General features: G+C 43.4%; 2 protein-coding genes across 7 annotated transcripts in view; one reads left to right on the top strand and one right to left on the bottom strand.

Annotated features, from left to right (window-relative positions):
• The window catches only part of LOC131135685 (receptor-interacting serine/threonine-protein kinase 2-like), a 27383-nt gene extending 9323 nt beyond the window's left edge, over nucleotides 1-18060 (top strand). The window contains exons 1-13 of one of the 6 annotated variants that reach the window (XM_058081905.1): nucleotides 829-1040; nucleotides 6391-6467; nucleotides 6533-7779; nucleotides 8586-8739; nucleotides 10365-10520; nucleotides 10862-11019; nucleotides 11256-11305; nucleotides 12198-12359; nucleotides 12860-12945; nucleotides 13898-13999; nucleotides 15191-15281; nucleotides 15350-15562; nucleotides 15647-18060. In XM_058081905.1, the coding sequence (XP_057937888.1) occupies nucleotides 7580-7779; nucleotides 8586-8739; nucleotides 10365-10520; nucleotides 10862-11019; nucleotides 11256-11305; nucleotides 12198-12359; nucleotides 12860-12945; nucleotides 13898-13999; nucleotides 15191-15281; nucleotides 15350-15562; nucleotides 15647-16032 (1758 nt within the window). In that variant the 5' untranslated portion in view covers nucleotides 829-1040; nucleotides 6391-6467; nucleotides 6533-7579 and the 3' untranslated portion in view covers nucleotides 16033-18060. Of the gene's footprint in view, nucleotides 1-828; nucleotides 1041-6390; nucleotides 7780-8585; nucleotides 8740-10364; nucleotides 10521-10861; nucleotides 11020-11255; nucleotides 11306-12197; nucleotides 12360-12859; nucleotides 12946-13897; nucleotides 14000-15190; nucleotides 15282-15349; nucleotides 15563-15646 lie in introns of those variants that run through there. The other 5 variants (XM_058081914.1, XM_058081924.1, XM_058081886.1 and 2 more) reach the window with 5 other exon arrangements.
• On the bottom strand, nucleotides 4732-7626 carry LOC131135713 (sorting nexin-16-like). The gene is made up of 3 exons (XM_058081943.1): nucleotides 6367-7626; nucleotides 6137-6223; nucleotides 4732-4934 (listed from the first exon to the last, which is right to left on the bottom strand). The coding sequence occupies exons 1-3, from the start codon at nucleotides 6619-6621 to the stop codon at nucleotides 4755-4757; spliced, it is 522 nt and encodes a 173-aa protein (XP_057937926.1). The 5' UTR covers nucleotides 6622-7626; the 3' UTR covers nucleotides 4732-4754.
• Nucleotides 18061-18134: the final 74 nt, after the last annotated feature.

The raw sequence follows: 18134 nt of genomic DNA, 5'->3' as shown, positions 1-18134 counted from the left end.
ATCCCAGCTGTCTTCGGGCGAGAGGCGGGGTACACCCTGGACTGGTGGCCAGCCAATCACAGGGCACATATAGACAAACAACCATTCACACTCACATTCATACCTATGGACAATTTGGAGTGGCCAATTAACCTCGCATGTTTTTGGAATGTGGGAGGAAACTGGAGTACCCGGAGAAAACCCATGCATGCACAGGGAGAACATGCAAATTCCACACAGAGATGGCCGAGGCAGGAATCGAAGCCGTGTGGCTTGCGCACTAACCACTCGTCAATGTGCAGCTTGAAGGGTGTTTTTTTATGTAATAATTTCTCTTCCCATAAGTACTGTTTTGAATGAGGAATTCTTGCGGCGTCATAATTTTAGGCATAGTAATTTATTGACGGTCCCTAGTACAATCAGTCTGGACACAGTGAAGGGGAACTACCGCTGGAGCGATGGGGGTGAATCTCCGACGAAGTGAATTGAGAACCCGAGTCATATAGATTTCTACGCATACGGTCTGTTACTTGAGTGAATCAAGTACTCGATTCACTTCAGTGAGTCACTCATGAGAAGTCGAGTCAATAAAAAGAATTGAGTTTCCCATCTCTGCTCCCTGCATCCTCCCCACCAGTGTGCACACAATAGTGTGCCGTGATAAATCGTCAGGTGTGCTTTCAGAAATTTTCCAATATCACGTTTTTTTACATTAACATTTATTAATAATTTTCGGCAAATATTAAGTAATTGACGACTGTCCGTAGTGTAAAGACTGGCAGAGCAATGTAATATTCGTCCGTGTGGCAACACGTAGCTGATTGCTTCGTTCCTCCAATAGAAAGAGTGATGCACGTGAGAGGTCGTGGTGACATTTTGTACCCGGATATACGAAGGCTTGTCAAAAAAGTACTTACATTTATAAAGTTTTGTGTTTTGTGTGGGGAAAGTAACTAGTGGTGATGACTGATATTTGATTAAGAGTGACGTACACTAAGAGGAAAGTCTGTTCGCTGTCTTGAACCGTGGCGCCCTTTAGAGGACATCAGTGGCAAGTGAAGGTGAGCGGATGTTTTTCACGTGTGAAAAAGGCAAAGGACCAATAATTCTAGTGGAAATACTGACTTACTGGGCCTCGAGTTGTTTTATAACACAAAAAAGTGACTGGATGAAAGGAGGATATGATTATGATTTTGTCAGAAGGGAAACACATTTGACTTTGCTCATCAGACGGTTGATGTAGTTCTCCCTTTCATTCAGAATCTGCGTCAAATTGTCAACATCTCTTTGTTTTTCCATGAGTTCTCTTTGTAGACGGTGGTTGGTCTCCTCAAGCGTCTCACAGAAAGCCTAAACATATACAGACAAAGTTGAAAAAAATTCATAGTTTAATGCACATGTCTCCAAGTCTTTTTATGAAAACCTGGAACTAATGCATGTCAATAATGAATCAGTTACTTCTGCATTTTCTTCTTCATTGACTTATAGTCTAACAATTTGGGGCAGAAAATGCTAATAAACATGTACTAATACAATTAGACACATTTAGATGATTTGTGTGGGGAAAGTAACTAGTGGTGATGTGTTGGGAGGCGGTCAAGGGCGGGTGCGTAGGCGACCTGGTCTTCGGCGGCCAAATCTGGTTCTTGGGACATGGAATGTCACTTCGCTGGTGGGGAAGGAACCTGAACTTGTGCGAGAGGTTGAGACATTCCGACTAGACATAGTCGGACTCACCTCGACCCACAGTTTGGGTTCCGGAACCAAACTCCTCGAGAGGGGCTGGACCTTGTTCTACTCTGGAGTTGCTGCAGGGGAGAGGCGGCGAGCTGGTGTGGGCTTATTAATAGCCCCCCGGCTTGGTGCCTCTGTGTTGGAGTCAGCCCCGGTGAACGAGAGGGTCATTTCCCTACGCCTTCGGGCTGGGGAAAGGGTCCTGACTGTCATTTGTGCGTACGCACCAAATGGCAGTTCGGAGTACCCGGCCTTCCTGGAGTCCGTCAGAGGGGTGCTGGAGAGCACCCCAGCTGGTGACTCCGTCGTTCTACTGGGAGACTTCAACGCCCATGTGGGCAATGACAGTGTGACCTGGAGGGGCGTGATTGGGAGGAACGGCCTCCCTGATCTGAACCCGTGCGGTGTGATGTTATTGGACTTCTGTGCGAACCACAGTTTGTCCATAACTAACACCATGTTCGAACATAGGGATGTCCATAAGTGCACTTGGCACCAGGACACCCTAGGCCGCAGGTCTATGATCGACTTTGTAGTCGTATCATCAGACCTGCGTCCGCATGTTCTGGACACACGGGTGAAGAGAGGGGCTGAGCTGTCAACTGATCACCACCTGGTGATGAGTTGGATTAGATGGCGGGGGAGAATGCTGGACAGACCTGGTAGACCCAAACGAGTAGTGAGGGTGTGCTGGGAACGTCTGGCAGAGTCTCCCGTTCGTCGAGTCTTCAACTCTCACCTCCGGCAGAGCTTCACCTGCATCCCGGGGGAGGACCGGGATATTGAGTCCGAATGGGCCATATTCCGTGCCTCCATTGCTGAGGCAGCTGACTGGAGCTGCGGCCGCAAGGCGGTCGGTGCCAGTCGCGGTGGCAGGCCCCGAACCCGATGGTGGACACCAGAGGTCAGGGCTGCCGTCAAGCTGAAGAAGGAGTCCTATCGAGCCTTGATGGCTTGTGGGACTCCGGAAGCAGCTGACAGGTACCGTCAGGCCAAACGGTTTGCGGCTTCGGCGGTGGTCGAGGCAAAAACTCGGGTGTGGGAGGAATTCGGTGAGGCCATGGAGCACGACTTTCGGTCGGCCTCGAAGAGGTTCTGGCAAACCATCCGGCGCCTCAGAAAAGGGAAGCAGTGCCCAGTCCACACTGTTTACAGTGGAGACGGGGGCCTGCTGACCTCGACTGGGGATGTAGTCGGACGGTGGAAGGAATACTTTGAGGCCCTTCTCAATCCCACTGACATACCTTCCATAGAGGAAGCAGAGTCTGAGGACACATACGTGGACAGTACCATCACTGTGGCTGAGGTATCTGGGGTCGTTAAGACGCTCCTCAGTGGCAAAGCTCCGGGGGTGGACGAGTTCCGCCCAGAATTCCTCAAGGCTCTGGATGTTGAGGGACTGTCTTGGCTGACACGTCTCTTCAACATTGCATGGAAGTCGGGGAACAGTACCTTTGGATTGGCAGACCGGGGTGGTGGTCCCCCTTTTCAAGAAGGGTGACCAGAGGGTGTGTTCCAACTACAGGGGGATCACACTCCTCAGCCTCCCTGGGAAAGTCTATTCCAGGGTGCTGGAGAGAAGGGTACGACCGTTGGCCGAACCTCTGATACAAGAGGTCCAATGCGGTTTTCGTCCTGGTCGTGGAACACTGGACCAGCTCTACACCCTCACGAGGGTGCTTGAGGGTGCATGGGAGTTTGCCCAACCAGTCTACATGTGCTTTGTAGACCTGGAAAAGGCATTCGACCGTGTCCCTCGTAGCGTCCTTTGGGGGGTGCTCCGGGAGTACGGGATTGGTGGCGCGCTACTACGTGCTATCCGGTCCTTGTACAAACGGGGCAGGAGTCTGGTTCGCATTGCCAGTAGTAAGTCGAGCCTGTTTCCGGTAAACGTTGGTCTCCGCCAAGGCTGCCCTTTGTCACCGATTCTGTTCACAATTTTCATGGACAGAATTTCTAGGCGCAGCCAAGGTGTTGAGGGAGTCCAGTTCGGGGGCCTTAGAATCTCATCTCTGCTATTTGCAGATGATGTGGTTCTTATGGCTTCTTCGGGCTGCGACCTTCAGCGTTTACTGGGACGGTTTGCATCTGAGTGTGAAGCGGCTGGGATGAGACTCAGTACCTCCAAATCAGAGGCCATGGTTCTCAGTCGGGAAAGGGTGGAGTGCTCTCTCCGGGTTGGGAATGAGGTCCTTCCCCAGGTGGAGGAGTTTAAGTATCTCGGGGTCTTGTTCACGAGTGAGGGAAAGTGGGAGCGTGAGGTCGACAGACGGATCGGTGCAGCCTCGGCAGTAATGCGGTCGCTGTACCGGACCGTCGTGGTGAAAAGAGAGCTGAGCCGGAGGGCAAAGCTCTCAATTTTCCGGTCGATCTTTGTTCCCACCCTCACCTATGGTCATGAGCTTTGGGTCATGACCGAAAGAATGAGATCGCGGATACAGGCGGCTGAAATGAGTTTCCTCCGTAGGGTAGCTGGACTCACCCTAAGAGATAGGGTGAGGAGCTCAGCCATCCGGGAGGGGCTCAGAGTAGAGCCGCTTCTCCTTCACATCGAGAGGAGTCAGTTGAGGTGGCTCGGGCATCTAGTCCGGATGCCTCCCGGACGCCTCCCTGGGGAGGTGTTCCGGGCATGCCCAGCCGGGAAAAGGCCCCGGGGCAGACCTAGGACACGCTGGAGGGACTATGTCTCACAGCTGGCCTGGGAACGCCTTGGTGTCCTCCCGGTGGAGCTGGAGGAGGTGGCCGGGGACCGGGAAGTCTGGGCTTCCCTTCTAAGACTGCTGCCCCCGCGACCCGGACCCGGATAAGCGGAGGAAAATGGATGGATGGATAGATGATTTCACAGATACGACCAGTAACATAAATCACAATGTGGACCTGAATAAAAACAATGTTACTGTATATATTGAAAGGGATTATACAAATAAAACTAACCCTGCTTTCTTCCACACTGTCAAATGGGCCCGGCGGGTCGCTCATACACAGAAACTGCTTGACAACGTCACTGGGAACACACAAGGGAACCGTTCAACTACAATGGATCAATGCCAGTCTGTTCTTTCACCACAGTACCTGCTGATGAGATTTTTGTGGTGCGTCATGTTGTGTAGAAACTCTTGAAGAGCGGTTTGCCTCTCAGCCAGAAACTCCTCGTCATAGTTGTCTTTGAACCAACGCTTTGGAGGCAGAACTAAGTGAACGCGAGGGAACAAATCCTTAAGCTGCAACAAAGTAGTTATTGAAAGGGATCAGGGAGGAAAGAGTGGATAAAATTATGTTTTTACTATAATATTTTAACCTTATTCCCATATTATAACTTTTTCTGTAACCTCATTTTTTAATTACAACTTTGTTTTATTTGTTTATCATAGTATTCCGACATATAAAAAAATGTCAACTCTATGAAATTATTACAATTTCAACTTTTTTCCACTTTTGCTTTTCATATTTTGACTAATATTACAGCTGTTTTTTTCATTTCTGCTGTTGTTTTGAATTGTTTTTCTTCTTCATCCCAACTTCAGCCGTGTAAATTTTCTTTATGTCATAATATTCCATAATATTTGGACTTTATTCTTGTAATTTTCAAAAAATGACAACTTTATTCATTGTTTTGTTTCTCATAAGATTACAATCGATGATTAATTGATTACCCAACAACAACTATTTTAGTAATGGATTAATCTTTTATATTTAATTGAAATATGTAAAAGGCGGCACGGCGGTCTGGTGGTTAGTGCGCAGACCTCACAGCTAGGAGACCAGGGTTCAATTCCCACCCTCGGCCATCTCTGTGTGGAGTTTGCATGTTCTCCCCGTGCATGCGTGGGTTTTTCTCCGGGTACTCCGGTTTCCTCCCACATTCCAAAAACATGCTAGGTTAATTGGCGACTCCAAATTGTCCATAGGTATGAATGTGAGTGTGAATGGTTGTTTGTCTATATGTGCCCTGTGATTGGCTGGCGACCAGTCCAGGGTGTACCCCGCCTCTCGCCCGAAGACAGCTGGGATAGGCTCCAGCACCCCCGCGACCCTCGTGAGGAAAAAGCGGTAGAAAATGAATGACTGAATGAAATATGTAAATGTCCTCTAATTTCAGCCTCTCAAAAGTGAATATTTTTTAATTTTCTTAGTCATCCATGAAAGCAGACGTATTATCTTTGTGTTTTAGCCAAAACAAGATATTCACACATATCATCTTTGGCAACTGTTGGTGTTTCCTTCACATAAATTTGGTTTGTCTATGGCCTCGCCGATTACTCCAACAGCAAGCTTAAGATTAATTGACTTACGGAAATGATCATGATTGTATTATTGTGTGCATTTATTGTTTTGCTCGAGCAATTTGACTGACATTTTTCAAGATTTTTGATTGTTTACTCAATCTAATAAGGTTCTTTTACCGTGTGTGACAAGTCATCACCTTATTTTGGAGCCGGCAGAAGTCTGTGTATCTTCGAAAGATCATCCAGCTGGTCCCTTGACTTCCATTGACCAGAATCTTGTAAACCTACGGCACAAAGGGCGCACTAAATTGTTATACTGTATGCACTTTTGAGAGCGAGTTATGTAAGCATTTATGTCACTATGTAAGCACTATGTGTCATTATTCATAATGTTTTGTCAAGTAGGCCTGCATATTAATTATATTACCGTGAACTTTGCCCTCTCTTCCAGGGTCTCATGGCCCTGCAGTGTCAAGGTGAAAGATGTCTCCGGCCACCTATCTCCAAGGATCCCTTCACCTTCCAAAGGTGGCGACAAACCAACCCTCACATCTCCTCTACTCTTGGCGTCATCGCTCATTGGATCCCCACAGGGTCCATCTCTTGTCACCCAGGAAGCCCTCTGAAGAGATGAGATGTCAAAATGTACGGGGAAAAAACCTGACTCAACGCTGACGATCATCTGTGGGAGTCTTGATGGGAGTTCACAAAGCCAGACAACCGATCACACAAATGATTCCTACTTGGATCACCAAGAACCACAAGGCAGGTTGTGTGGAATATACTATATATAAGCAGCAGTAAAATGGTAAATGATTTGTCAACACTGTGTACTTCACAGGGAGTGTGTCCTGTCCGTTACTCCTTGTCAAATTAAAGCATTTTGGATAAATTTTATAATAAATGAATCGGTTAGAATTTCCAGAAAACACAAGATTCATATGGAGGTGCTGCGTGAACTGCAGTTTCTATTTTCATTTTCACTCTCATACAAGTGACATCAGTAACAATGTGGGCTTAATGGAAATCCCCACGGTTGGGAAATTACAGTTTCACAAGCCGTTGATAAATTTCACGTGGAAAAAAATAATCTTTAAAATTTTAAAATGCAACTGAGAAAATGAAATATTGTGAAGCTTTTCTTTCATGGTCCTTAAATGACAGAGACACCCCAAAATTACGCACATACGGTAGTCAGCAGCCCGACTGAATGTTCTGAATCCGACGACATGGAAGGCATCTTAACCCAACCTGGAGCGTGACGTCACGAGCAATAACAAACCAGCCTGCCTCAACCGTCAGCTGTGTTCCGCATCCCTGTTGTCATGTCGGCCTAAACTAAATTGTCAGGTTGTTGAGCAGCGGTCGAGTTTATTTTATGGCATAAAAAAAGACAAAGAATTACACTGTGACTGTTCCGTGTTTCAAGGATAACTATTGCTTACTCCCTACTACCCTCTCCCCCGTAGTTGTTAGCTTGGCTTGCTAGCATTAAGCGACATGACGATGCCACGCGTGTGAAACTGGCTGCTTCTGCTCCGCCTCCTCCTCCTTGTGCTGTTTGAAAAGAACACTTCTGCTTTTTTTTTTTTACTGGCGAGTCAAACGGAACAGATTGGGCAAAAGTCAGACGGACGGCAATGGAGCCACATGCGGCTACAGGCTGCGTGAACGTTGGCTGTCTGACGAGCACCTTGTCGGTGATACCTTACCAGAAGCTGACTGACTTGTACTATCTGAGTAGGGGGGGATTCGGTACCGTTTTCAAAGCTCAACACTCCGATTGGAGGACCACCGTGGCCATCAAGTGTCTGAAGTTGGACTCTCCCTTTGGTGAAAGGTACAATATTTTCGCACCGAATAATGGTTTAATTTCATTTGAACATGCATCAGATTACAATTGAATGCATCACATAATCAGTTCCCAGTTCCACATGTCCAAAAGGAGTAGGAAGAAGCAAAGTTTATTAAATCCTACCCCTCCATCTGGTACTTTTATTATCAGTAACTGTTACATTTGTTCACTTCCTGCCTTTCGAATATAATTTACTGTGTTTTTTAATTTTTTTAAATTTAGTAATTATTTTGTTATTTAGTATTTAGTAATTATTTTTGTGTGCCCTGTGATTGGCTGGCGACCAGTCCAGGGTGTACCCCGCCTCTCGCCCGAAAACAGCTGGGATAGGCTCCAGCACCCCCATGACCCACATGAGGAAAAAGCAGTAGAAAATGAATGAATGAATAATTATTTTTGTTTTGTTTTTGTTTTATTTATTTTTTGTCACATACCAAAGTACAAGGTGATAATGATTGTTTGCAGTTGCTAATAAGTTGATGGCAGTTTAATGGATTTAGCGTACAAAGACATACTGATTTTAGCCCTTAGTCAACAATAATTGGACGTGAAATTCCCCAAATTATTATATTAATGTTTTGGCAAGGATAATATAAATATAACCACAGTCCTATAACAGTGTTTGCACCCATTCTTCAATTTTCAATGATGCATCCTGCTCAGGGGAGCGTGCAAATGGGGTCTGAACCCACACAGTCAACCACCATAGACAACAATGTCCTTTTACTGACAACCCTAACCTAACAACAACTGTTGATACAATTAACTGATCTTTTTTGGCTCTATTTCAGAGAGAGGAAGTGTCTGCTGAAGGAGGCAGAGGTTCTCCACAAAGCCCGGTTCAACTACATCATCCAAATCTTTGGCATCTGCAACGAGCCGGAGTTCTTTTGTATCGTGACAGAATTCATGAGCAACGGCTCCCTGGACCAACTGCTGCACGAGGTAGCCATTTTTCATCATCAGCACCATGCCATCCCTGTAGACAATTCATTACTGTTTTTGACGATATTCACACACATCAGCTTTGGCTTTGGACCGCAATAACTCTACTTTACTGTGTGGACGCATTGGTTGTACAGTCAAATTAAGGGAAAAACATTTTTTTCAACAGAGACAGTCTACGTATAGCAGGGGTCTCAAACTCAATTTACCTGGGGGCCACTGGAGCTAGGGTCTGGGCAAGGCTGGGCCGCATCAGGTTTTCCAAAAAAAAACAAAAAAACGCATTTATTAAAAACAGAAAAATATACAACCTTTTTCAGTGCTTTGGTTCCGATTTTCTACAATAAAAGCTCTGATAAAACATTCCACAATAACTATTAACAGTTATTTAACCTTTAACATGAACATTAATCAAACGTAATAATTTTTTCTGGGTACATGATACCATACAGCATCCATATCAAACTTGCGCGGGCCGCACTAACATTAAACTTTCATATCAAGGCGGGGGCCTCAAACGTGTCCTGCGGGCCGCATTTGGCCGGCGGGCCCCTGGTCTATAGTGTAGTGTTTCCCAGCATGGTTTGCTGTACAGTTTCTGTAAATGTAAAGTACACGCTTATATGTTGGTAGTGTCATGTCTGTTTTTATTCACAGATTGTGTGTGGGAATTGGTCACCTCCTACGATCCGTGGCTGTTAGAAGTCCGTTTCTGTGACTCACACAGGAACAATGCATTGATTAAACGGTCTAAAAAAAAAGCTCAAAATTATCGCCAATAATTTATAGCACAATTATTGACCAACAAGAAAAGAATTGCGAGTTGGAGCCGCACTTACACATTCAAATGTATTATTCAACTTTCTTACTTTCAAGAGAGATATATTGTATATATTTAATATAGTAACTTGTGTATTGGCTGCATGAGTGGTTAGCGAGGAGGCCACACGGCTAGGAGACCCTGGTTCAATTCCATCCTCGGCCATCTCTATGTGGAGTTTGCATGTTCTCCCCGTGCATGCGTGGGTTTTCTCCGGGTACTCCGGTTTCCTCCCACATTCCAAAAACATGCTAGGTTAATTGGCCACTCCAAATTGTCCATAGGTATGAATGTGAGTGTGAATGGTTGTTTGTCTTTATGTGCCCTGTGATTGGCTGGCCACCAGTCCAGGGTGGACCCCGCCTCTCGCCTGAAGACAGCTGGGATAGGCTCCAGCACGCCCGTGACCCTCGTTAGGACAAGGGGTATAAAATGAATGAATGAACTTGTGTATTACATAATCAAGTGTCATATTTGACGTCAAATAGAAGAGTTTACTGGAAAGAATGTACTGTTTTCTTAAATTGCAAGTCACCTTATGACGTGACAATGTGTCACTTCTGTTGACCACAAACATACTTTCAGTTAAATACTTCACTGTAAGATCTCTATCTCGCTCTGCTGTCCTTGAATGCCTCACCTAACACAATGCAGAAATTCTTTGTGGAAGGAAAAGCGTACTATTGGGGGATTTCTTGAACTTTCTAGTGAAACTTGAAGCCAAACCAGGAAAAGTAGACAAATATAGATATAATACAAGGTGATTGCCCACATGCTATAATAAGTGTGTCACATGTGCCTGCAGAAGGAAGTGTACCCTGTGCTCGGCTGGCCTTTGAGGCTGAGGATCCTGTATGAGATCGCCTTGGGAGTCAACTTCCTTCACAACATGAACCCGCCCCTTTTACACCATGACCTGAAGACACAAAATATTCTTTTGGACAGTGAATTTCATGTTAAGGTGAGTGGAGAGTCAGTGTTTATATGTGACATTTAATACAAAATATCATTTTATGCAATATACACTTTATAGTGGAGGTGGTGTGCTCTTTAATTGGCATTTTTTAACAGGGGAATTGTACGAATTTTAGATTGTAGTTGAGATTTTCCATAGTTTTGAATGAATTACAAATGCATATAAATGATGAATAAAAGGCTAAATGAACACATAACCTGACTTTTGACCTTGTGTGATGGTGCGATGATTGACAAAGACAGTAATGTGCCATCGAGATCCACTTGTTCAAGTTACCAGGCCAGACCAGTTCTATTCTCTAACCCTATTTCTGATCTTCTGCCTAGATTGCCGATTTTGGCCTTTCCAAGTGGCGCCAGCTGTCTGTCAGTAAAGGGTCTGGCTCTAAACCATCAGAAATTGGTGGCACGGTGATCTACATGCCGCCTGAGGAGTACGAGCATTCCAAAAGCCACCGGGCTGACGTGAAGCATGATATGTATAGGTGAGACACCGAGCCTCGTACTAAGGGATGTTTGAAAATATGACATCGGTGGTATTTTTTACCACAAGATCTTTAAATACACATTAGACTGGTTTTGTTTACATGATCCAAACATTGATGATAAATGAAGTAAAAGTGCTAACTGTACATTTCTCTCAGAAAGGGAACTTCTTTAGAAAATGTGGTTGTCACTTCACTTTATTTGTTGTCTGACCGTTTACCTCTTTCTTTTATAGTTATGCCATCATTATGTGGGAGGTCCTTTCCAGACAAATTCCATATGAAGGTACCTTCTACTGCAATTCTTCATGGTTTCATCTAGATCAGGGGTCTCAAACTCAATTTACTTGGGGGCTACTGGAGCTAGGGTCTGGGCGAGACTGGGCCGCATCAGGTTTAAAAAAAAAACAAAAAAAACGCATTTATTAAAAACAGAAAAATGAATAAACTTTGCTTTGGTTTCGATTTTCTACAAGAAAAGCTCTGATAAAACATTCCACTGTTCTCAAATATCTTAATTTTTATTTTTCTACACAAAATAAGATGAAACATAAATAAACAAATCAAGAATAAAGAAAATTAATCAATCAGTAATAAATACATATAATAATAATAATAATAATAATAATAAAACGGCAAATAATAAAAACTCAAGAAACCACATATAGTTGGTGGGTAGACAAATTATTTTTTTCAGATTAAAATGAACAAAGCATTATTAGAGCCCTGTAGACATGACAAAACACGACTTTAGTCACATTTATACTTTTTTTATTTACAACATATTGCGCAACTGCAGGGTCTTGAGACACATGCTAACTCGCACACTAGAGAGCTAGCGACCTAAACGGTAAGTTATTTCCTTTAAACCTAAATAGCCAAAAACTTACCACTTCCACACGGATAGGGAGGTTAACTATTAAGAGTTATTTAACCTTTAACATGAACATTAATCAAACGTAATATTTTTTTCTGGGTACATGATACCATACAGCATCCATAGCAAACTTGCGCGGGCCGTACTAACATTAAACTTTCATATCAAGGCGAGGGCCTCAAACTAGTGTCCTGCGGGCCGCATTTGGCCCGCGAGCCGCGTGTTTGAGACCCCTGATCTAGACCATTTGTTTTGTGTGAATTTTGTCTCGACTAACCTGTGTGTGTTTGTGTGTGTGCAGAAGTGACCAACCCCATGAAGATCATGTTCAACGTTCTCCGTGGGATGCGTCCTGACACAAGCCTGGCTAGTCTGTCCGATCAAATCCCCGGCAGAGATACCCTTGTTGGCTTAATGACCTGCGGCTGGGCCACTAACCCCGATGAACGACCTTCTTTTCTTAGTAAGCGTATGCACGTACACACAAAAGACTCTCTTGATATTGGATAACGCTCTCAGAACTGAATACTACTAGTACTACTGCAGCCGATAACACTATAAATGCGCAGGCGTGTGTTTAGGTCAAAACCTAAACACACATGTCTGCTGTGTGGAACTAATGGAAGGAGAAAAAAAAACTCATATTAAAGGAGACCTTTTATGCAAATTTTCAGCTTTTTGGATTGAGTTGTAGACTATTCCAGAATCTGCGCCTCTTTGTGCAGTGTTTCCATGGACTTCCATGGACTTCCATGGATTTCCATGGTCTTCCTGTTTCTGACCCAAACAGTCGGTATGAAAAAGTTTGGGCACCCCCGGATTAACACTGTACAATGAAGCCTATTGAAAAGATATACTGTACATAAGAGCACATTGTTGAATTTGATGTGCAATAATGACATGACATATACTACTATTATATATACTGCTATATTATACTGCTATATTATACTGCTATTTCAGAGTGTCTGATGGAGCTGGAGCCCATGGTGAGGAAGTTCAACGAAATCGATTTTCTGGAGGCAGTGCTCGAGATCAAAAGGTCAAAGGTCAGTCTGGGGCTTTTCTTTTCTTTTTAATATATATTTTGTGATTAAACAACCGTGAACGTTGTGACATTTTGGGGGAATTAAATTTGTCATACTGTGTTAAATGATATGAAACACATGATATTGCCATCAAGATGACTTGTGTCATCCGATCATTGAGAAAGTCCCTCGGAAGGTGAGAGACAGGAAAATGTGACGTATTTGTCATCTGGGAGTGAAATTGGATGACAGGTCATGACTTCATAATTTCCCCTGAACATGCCCTTCCTCTTTTTGGCCTATGTACGTAGTATATATGCACAGCATGTGCGAAAGGGCATGGAACAGTTTCGATTCGGGAGGAGGAAGTTGTATTTCCTTCTATGCATGGCAAACAAATACCCACATTAGTTGGCACTTGCATTTTAAATCTGGAAAAACATGTTGAACTTTGCGATCTAGGGCATTTTAAATGTCTTGTAACAATTATTATTTAACCAATTACCTAAAAATGTCATCCAATACTTCTCTACAAGAGAGGAGAAATATGATCTCAGGGAAGAACTACATTTGAAACACTTATATGCTAGGACTACGTTAAAAAGCCATAGTATTTCAGTATGTGGAATCAAACTATGGTCATATTACCTCGTACTTTGGTACGGGACAAAAAAAATAAAAAAAATAAAAATTAAACTATATTAGGAAAGCAGGAAGTGAACAAATGTAACAGTTACTGATTGTAAAAGTATCAGATGGAGGGGTAGGATTTAATAAACTTTGCTTCTTCCTACTCCTTTTGGACATGTGGAACTGGGAACTGATTATGGGATGCACTCAATTGTAATCTGATGCATGTTCAAATTAAATAAAACCATTACCATACGTATTACCATTATTTGATAACATATTTATTAAAGACATTAAGTGTTTGATTATTGTGACGTATTCTCCTCTTCCGTTTCATCAACAGCTGGCTCAAAGATCCAACTGTTGCTCAGCACAGTTGCTGAGCGAAAAGACGTCTGAGGACGTAACTTTGGCAGCGCTTAAGGACGTGGCCCACCCATGGCCGGTCAGTGTGGCTCCTCCTGTGTATAGCATACGTTAACAATAAGTACAAAACCATACAGTGGTTTAAGATGACTTATTCCCATATTTTCACCCCCAAACTAATGTTACATAAACTGCCAGGTTATTATGTTTTGTTTGTATCTAATTTTACAACTTTTTAATATTTTTATATTTTTTTCTTTATTTTTGGAACTCTGCTACTGCAATGTTGTTTGGTTTAGAGACAGTGCCACTGAGGAAAAGGCAGGAAGCAGAGATGAGGATGCTGAGGTTCTCATTGGGAGTGACCAGGATGGATAGGATCAGGAAGGAGTACATCAGATGGACATTACATGTTAGAGGCCTTGGAGATAAAGTCCTGTAGGCCAGACTGAGATGGTTGGGACATGTCCAGATAGTGAATATATTGGTAGAAGGATGCTGCCAGGTTGGAGGCGTAGAAGAGGACCAAAGAGGAAGTTTATGGATGTAGTGAAGGAGGACATGAGGGTAGTTGGTGTGAGAGAGACAGATGAAGGAGACAGGTTTGGATGGAGGAGATTGATTTGCTGTGACCAAAGAGAAAGAAGAAGAAGATTGGAACGCTGCTACTAAAATTGCATTATTTTTCTCATAATACTACAAGTTTTTACCTGGTAAAATTGTGACTTTTTTCTTGTAGGAATACAATTTTTTTTTCTAAATATTTTGACTTTTTTCTCGTAAAATTACAGCTGTTTTTTTTACATTTCTGCTGTTTTATTTTCTTTTTTTTAATTTATTTTTTATATTTACTATTTCAACTTTTTTCTTGCAATTTGGACTTTATTCCGATAACACTTTGACTCAACCGCAACTTTCATTCATTGTTTTTTTTTTAAATTTCTTCTCAAGAAATAAGGTCTTTTTTCTTTAATATTTCAACTTTATGCTACTAAAATGACATTATTTATTCATAATGTTACCACAATATTCTTATGAGATTACAACTTTTTGACTTTATTCTTGTAAAATTACTCCTGCAATTACAATTTTAGAATGTGACACACGGCAATAAAAGGAAAAAAAAAGCCCCCGGGACTTACTTTGAGCACCCCTGGACTAGAGTGTATCACATTGTAATAACAGCCACCCCCATGGCAAAAAGACGACAACCAGACATTCAATGTATGTTCCTATAAATGCAAACTCAACCATCACTGTTCTATCGTAGGAGAGCTCCACCTCAGGCTCTTGTTCCTCCCAGGAAACGGACGTATCGCTGCCAGGCACCCTCACCAGCAGCAACACGGAACCACCTGAAGGTAACATCACACTCAATTATCGAGCTCTGCTTTTGCACATTTAATTCATGCATTTGTTCCCACTGCAGAGGGTCCCCTGGCATCTGCCATTTTTCATACACTGGAGCCCCCCGAGTCGCTGAAGGACCCCTGTGTTGTCAACAATCTAAATGGCTTCCAGACCGCCAGGCCCATGAGTTATTTGAACACATCTCTGAAACCCGACCTGCCTCCATCAGAGGGTGAGACGCAGCTGCAAGCCCTCACACTTAGTGCAAACTGTGCAAAGAATCATCAACAAGGTGCATGAAATGCTGCTGCTATCAAATGTTTGCTTGTGTTTGCACATTTTCCGATCAACCTTCTCCCCTTCTTCTCCCTTCCAGATGATTCTCCTCCATTGCGGTGCTCGTCGCCCTCGCAGGGCACCGTCGGTCAGTGGATCGCAACACGGCGCGAAGAGATCGTCGCCCAGATGACGGAGGCCTGCCTCAATCAGAGCTTGGACGCCCTGCTGGCTCGCTCCATGCTGATGCCTGAGGATTACGAACTGGTGGTCAACCAGCCGACCCGTGCCGCTAAGGTCCGCCAGCTCCTGGACAACTGTCACCGGCACAACGACGACTTCTGCCGAATCGTGGTCCACAAGCTGCACCACAACAAGCAGATGGGCCTGCAGCCGTACCCCAACGAAATCAGCTCCACCGCCGCAGTCACGGTACCCAGTGCGCCACCACTCACCATGTCCTACAACATTCCCAGGAACGTGTAGCTCCGCCATGGAAGCATTCCAGATCATAGACCGTGCCATACTCTCCCTTTTGCTAGAGAGATTCTACTTCCTGGTCAGTGTTTAAGCCAGCCTTTGGCTTTGGTATTATCTCAAGACATTTGACTGAATCTGTCAATTAATATTTTGCATATATTATTTATAGTCTCAGTCAAAGTGACTGCAGTAGTTGTACTTTTGGTATATATTTTGTGTGTAGAATCCATACATTCTCAGCACCATTAATAATTACTATGATGTTATTGAAGCACTTTTAAGATGCTGGAAAACAATTTGAATCACTTCAACCATATTCCAGTCATTATTTATTATGTAAGTTGTTTGTATGAGACACAGGAAGTGTGTCTTACTGTTGAAGCACAATAAATAAATACATGAGGAAACGCATAAATTCAGAGTCAGGATTTACAGACTTGCATCGTGGTTCTTAAATGTTTTACAATCACGTACCCCTTCTGGCATTTCACCCAAAGCTATGTACCCCCTACTCCTGCACACTTCAAAACGAACCGAATTCACTGAAATTCATTAATTAACTTGGAATATTGAACATAATTCATGGCTTAATTCATTTTCATAGTTATTACAGGCATGTGTGGGTGCGTTTTCTGTGATTCAAGTGTCCTTGAATGCATCGGCAACTCCTGCCGTGGAGTTATGTGATGCACCTGAATGCACCATGCTTAAAAAAAGATAGCCCAGAAGTAATAGCAGTGTGCTAGTTTCGATCCTGCTTGTTGAGTATGTAGTGTCCGCTATCTGAACGGAATCTTCCCATGGTGTCCCAACTCTAAAAGAACCACCGCCCATTTTGCTCATTTTGGGGTGAATCTCCACTCACAGTGACAGGCAGGGATCAATTGGAACACCAATAAAATGTTACAGGCATATGTGGGTGCGTTTGCTGTGATTCAAGTGTCTTTGAATGCAGCGGCAACTCCTGCCGTGGAGTTATGTGATGCACCTGAATGCACCATGCTTAAAAAAAGAAGTAATAGCAGTTTCGATCCTGCTTGTTGAGTATGTAGTGTCCACTATCTGAATGGAATCTTCCCATGGTGTCCCAACTCTAAAAGAACCACCGCCCATTTTGCTCATTTTGGGGTGAATCTTCACTCACAGTGACAGGCAGGGATCAATTGGAACACCAATAAAATGAAATCTTTAAGATGAAAAACTCTTAATGCAAAAAATAATTCAACAACTTCCTCATTTGTTGACAAGAAGCACATGAAGTTCCCATCTCCTTGTGCCGGGAGAGGCATTCAGACACACTCGTAATTATGAGTGTTAATAGTTTTTTTTTATTTTTATTTCCGTACAATGCCAATTGATGTACTCCACTTTGGGAACCGAACGCAGTATATCGTAGTATTGTAGCTGTGATATCGACTGCTCTTAGTTCAACATTGTCAGTCATGGAGTCAAAACAAGTGGATTTACCGTACATACAAACTTTATGTCGACATTCCACCACTTTGTCAAGGATTGTGTCACCTTGTCGAGATGCTTCCTGCACCCAATACACTTGGTATTTTCTTAACGCTACTTGCATTGTCTCGGTGTTGTGTTGCCTGCCTGCTTAATTTTGTTCTTGGCTTCTTTTGTTACATAGTTTGAAAGTGCGTTTTTGATATAGTACATAGTGCCATTTTCTACTGATAATGCCAGTTTAGGCTTTTTGTACATGATTTTCAGTAGCCGAGACTGGCGTGAATCGTTCATCTTCATGCTGTACTGGAATCGAACAGGATTTTTCTCAACTACTTTATCAGTTATTAAATACTTTGCACTTCTGACTAACTCCATCCTTGTTGCCACTGACCTCGTTGCTATATTTAGGTGCATGTTTAAGGAGCCCCATCAACACCAGAAGACTATATATATATATAGCAAGATTCCCAACAAGTACTGTATGTATAATTCTTTCATTGCAGTCCACCTCCTCCTATGTTGCTGATGTGAACATGCCTGTTGACTCTGCTGTCTTGTGACCCAGATGCAGCCCTCTCTTTCTTCTTCTTGGGGGCGGCAACATGTGCTGCCTGTGACTGAAAATAGCACAGAGTGGGAGGGGGGGGGGT

This window comes from Doryrhamphus excisus, chromosome 1, assembly GCF_030265055.1.
Source record: "Doryrhamphus excisus isolate RoL2022-K1 chromosome 1, RoL_Dexc_1.0, whole genome shotgun sequence".
Lineage (NCBI taxonomy): Eukaryota > Metazoa > Chordata > Actinopteri > Syngnathiformes > Syngnathidae > Doryrhamphus > Doryrhamphus excisus.
This window is presented reverse-complemented; position numbering and strand designations above follow the sequence as displayed.

Bases quoted from the DNA above. Each gene is read 5' to 3' on its own strand.
- LOC131135713 (XM_058081943.1), bottom strand. From the start codon at position 6,621: ATGATCGTCAGCGTTGAGTCAGGTTTTTTCCCCGTACATTTTGACATC. The intron at 6,224-6,366 runs GTAATATAATTA...TTTGTGCCGTAG, and splicing joins AAGAGAGGGCAAAGTTCACG to GTTTACAAGATTCTGGTCAA. The intron at 4,935-6,136 runs GTGATGACTTGT...ACTTTGTTGCAG, and splicing joins TCTGCCGGCTCCAAAATAAG to CTTAAGGATTTGTTCCCTCG.